This window comes from Magallana gigas, chromosome 3, assembly GCF_963853765.1.
Source record: "Magallana gigas chromosome 3, xbMagGiga1.1, whole genome shotgun sequence".
NCBI classification, from domain to species: Eukaryota; Metazoa; Mollusca; class Bivalvia; order Ostreida; family Ostreidae; genus Magallana; species Magallana gigas.
Window position 1 is genome coordinate 47,011,834 of NC_088855.1, and position 4,215 is coordinate 47,016,048.

The 4,215-nt window shown below is 36.5% G+C and overlaps 1 protein-coding gene across 3 annotated transcripts in view; it reads right to left on the reverse strand.

The window, feature by feature from the left end:
• The window catches only part of LOC105338732 (uncharacterized), a 20,834-nt gene continuing 16,619 nt past the window's right edge, over positions 1-4,215 (reverse strand). For all 3 annotated transcript variants that reach the window (XM_011443963.4, XM_066080058.1, XM_011443962.4), the window contains one exon: positions 1-2,591. In XM_011443963.4, coding sequence (XP_011442265.3) covers positions 1,781-2,591 — 811 coding nt within the window. In that variant the 3' untranslated portion in view covers positions 1-1,780. The remainder of the gene's footprint in view (positions 2,592-4,215) is intronic.

The following is a 4,215-nucleotide window of genomic DNA, read 5'->3' on the forward strand; positions in this document are numbered from 1 at the left end:
CAGCAGTGATTTTATTTCTTGAACAGGATCTGTGATACCTCCCCTTAGGGTTGGTCTATCCACAGCCCACCTTCTACGGTTTGTAGAGCAAGGATTGTCTTAAACATTCAGATTTCCATACCATAATTAATCAATCAAAATAATTGGTACATTCACTTCAAAACAATCAAAGATTAACAATGCACATGTATCAATAAAATATAATAAGCACTTTAAATATGGCACATATCAGCGGCTAGAGTCATCGCACCAGTAACCCAATCAAACTCCAGACCAATTTGATATGATTATATTCAACAAACCCAAATCATACACTTGCTTGCTGAATTATCTTTTGCAACATGTCATCTCATATTACTAAATCCAATATTTTTTTTACAAGTTCATGAATGTACTTGCTTTTATTATAATTTGGATCAAATAATGTCTTGTTAATCTCTCTTCACCATCATCAAAGAATACACAATGTATGTATGTTTTCATTAATCTTCTTTGTACTCATTGTGAGAGTTCTTATTAGTGAAACATCATCAGAATAAAATACTGGTCACTTACTCTAGTACTTTATCAGATGAGAAACACTATGTACATACAATAAACAATAATATACAGAAACATACAATGCAAATGCCTCAACTCTGAGCTCAGTATCAGTTGCAAAAAAATAACCTCCAGACTTATGACCACATTCATAAAAGCTATTTATTACATACTTAGTAATAAATAAAGGTTTTTTGCATATGTGATACAGATGACATCACAAAACTAGTATTGGCCTCTGGGGCTGATACGAATCCATATCACACCCCTTGCAGAACTCCCCTCCTTTTTTCGTTTCGGCATTTGTGCATGTTTTCAGACAAAAACATTTGTTACATCAACATTTTTAAGTGCAGTTGAAAACTTCAAATGCTAGCAAATGTTTTGGAGCAGTTAACTTTTTAAATCTGAGAAAATGCCAGTTCTGCAGCTACATGTTTGTTTAAACAATTAGATCACATATTTTCATTTTAATACATGTACAGATTATTTTCAAATACGTTAATATTTAAAATCATTTTGTACAAGTTGATGTTTTTTAACTTTATTACTAAGTATGTAATAAATATAATAATGGATACCCTTTTCCATATCACAGCCTGTATCAGCCCTCTACCAATATCATCCCTCGGGCCTTCGGCCCTCGGGCTAATACAAGCTGTGTTAAGGAGAAGGGTATGTATTATTCTCTCTATATTCTTCCACTGAATTATACCCCTTTACAAATCTGACAATAATAACCTGCCTGCCACATTATATATGTATCTTAAAATTTTTGGCCTGAGGGCCAAGAATTTCATTCTATTGGCCATAGTCATGTCATGTGAAAAATACATGGCAAAAAACTCTAAAAGGTTTGTTTTCATCAAGAAACAGGCAAATCCCTATCCATGTCTGAAAACCCACAAAGCAGACAAAATATGTTTAAGCTTACCTTTGTAGCTCAAAGCAGAAATCAAATAATTAAAAAATCTAATCAAATTTCATAACATCAAGCCACTGGTATATCCACAAACCTATAACATCCATGTACATGTACTCAAATTATTGTTAAAAAAAAGTTTGGCCTCACTACCAGCATTCCTCTAACAATCCTCATTTAATTGCTTTATTGAGAACATCAAACCTGTTGCAGATATGACTTATTATCCAAATGATTTTCATTCATAATGGCATAACACCTTGCAACTTTCTAATTCCACAAGCACTCTATTAGATATTGTACAAATCCAACTATAGTCTATTGGATACTGCAGGTCTCTTCCTTCTTTTTGGCTTCCGGATAAGACATTCTCTGCTCACGTCCGGATGCTGTCCTGTAAGAGAAACTCTGCGACTCCGATGGACTCCTGGATGTACCAGGTAAACTTGTTGTTGAACTCGGGGACGACTGGTAGGGATTGCTATACATCACTCCGGGACTTGAAGCAGGTTGAGGTGTACCAATACCACTGCTGGGCCCCGAGTACAGCTGACTAGGGGAGCTCTGCGCACTCTGAGAAATGTTCCCTAGAGTGCTGGAGGAGGCCTGAGCAACACCGGATGTAGTTGACTGCAAAGAGCTCAGTGAGCTTGGCCTACTCACAGGATTTGACACAGGTGCAGGATTACTGAGTGCAGGACTGAGTTCATCATCCTTCCCCCTATATGCAATCAAATGCTCTGGATAGCTCTGATTTCTGTCAAATACGACAAATATACTTGGATTAGTTTCATTATCCACGCAAGAATCAAATCTTTTGTGACCCTCGCCTGGGATGTTTGGAGGGCATGCTATGTCCTTCTCTCCCTTGGTATATCGACCAATCAGAACTCGAGCTCGGAATATAAGACGTAGCGGACCTCTGGTGTAACAGTTGCTGTATTTAGCTGTGGTAGCAAAGTATGACCCTTTGCCATACATGGTAGCATTTTTCCCACTCAATCGAAAATCAAAATTGTTTGTACAAATACCATAGCAAGTATCAATGGAATCTGTGCCATGGAAGAGACTTTTTACATTGACACTCTCACCTCTCATTTCATGATCCATCTCCATATTGGTCTTCCTCCTTCAAATGAATGTAAAATGACATTTCTAATAAAATCACTCAATAATAGCTAAATAACATGTTGGAAAAATACTGTAAAAATATTGGCAAAATTAACATTTTTCTGTGCACATGGAACTGTAAATTATGCAAATGGTCAGCTTATTTCAAATGATATTCACTAAATTGCATATCATGGAATGCTGTATACAGAGAAATATTCGCCCCCGTTTTATTTTCGCTCCTTTCGCCCTCCTTGTCAGTGGGTGATTTATAGACTGGCCGAATTCCTATGTCTCAAATTATCTCTCTTTGATGACACCTGTGTCTGGGCGAATTCAGGACAGGGCAAAACTGTTTGCTAGCAAGATTAACAAGAGGCCCATGGGCCACATCGCTCACCTGAACAGCAGTTCCTTGTAACATTACATTTCGTAGCATATGCTTTTTCTATTTTAAACATTGAACCCCTTTCTGGGGACCCAGTAATGGTCCGAGGTTTATGGTTGGCTTGAACAACATAAATAGTAACATAGGAATGAAAATGTGTAGCACTGCGGTGGGACCGCACGAACACAACCTGAAAAACTGAACGTAGAAAAGTTCCACTTCAAGAGGAATAACTCTCAGACTGTACAGAACATTAAGAAAGATAACTCTTGGTTCCACTACATTAGAGTTTACACAATTTGAGGATCCTTGCATAGTAATCTCACAAACTGTAGCATTATAGTTCTCGAGAAGAACTTTTTAAAAACATTTTCAATATATCTTTCTATGTTAAACTTTGAACCCCTTTTGGGGCCACAGTATTAGTCCAGTGCTAAAGTTTTAATTATTTGGAATCTACATTATTTAAGGATGCTTGCATAGTTATCTCACAAGCTGAAGCATTATAGTTCCCTAGAAAAAGATTTTTCAACATTTTCCCTCTATATTTCTATGCTAAACTTTGAACACCTCTTGGGGCCCCAGTATTAGATTGAGGTCACGGCTTTTATAATTTCGAATCTACACTATTTGAGGGTGCTTACGTAGTTATCTGACAAATTGATGCATTGTAGTTCTCGAAAAGAAGATTTTTAAACATTTTCCATATATACCGGTACTTCTACATTTAACTTTAAACCCATCTTGGGTCCCTAGTATTAGTCCAGGGGTCACTATTTTAAAACTGTCGAACCTTCATTATCCAAGGTTGTATGCATGATAGTAATCTCACAAATTGAAGCATTGTAGTTCTCGAGAAGAAGATTTTTTAACATGTTACCTTTATATTTCTATAATAAACTTTGACCCCATCTTGGGGCCCCATTATTGGTCCGGGGGTCACGATTTTACGAATTAGGAATCTACATAAGCGAAGAATGCATGCATAGATATTCCACTAACTAAAACATTGTAGTTCTTGAGAAGAAAATTTTTAAACTTTTCCTTTGTTTTTTAAAATGTTTAAATTTTGAACCCCTCTTGGTGCCCATCAATTGTCCGGGAGTTACAATTTTTTGAATCTACATTATTTAAGGATGTACATGTATGCATAGTAATATCCCAAACAGTTGCACGATGGTTCTTGAGAAGATTTTAAAACATTTTCCTATATATGTTAAAATCTAAACCCCTCCTGGGGCCCCACTTTTGTTCG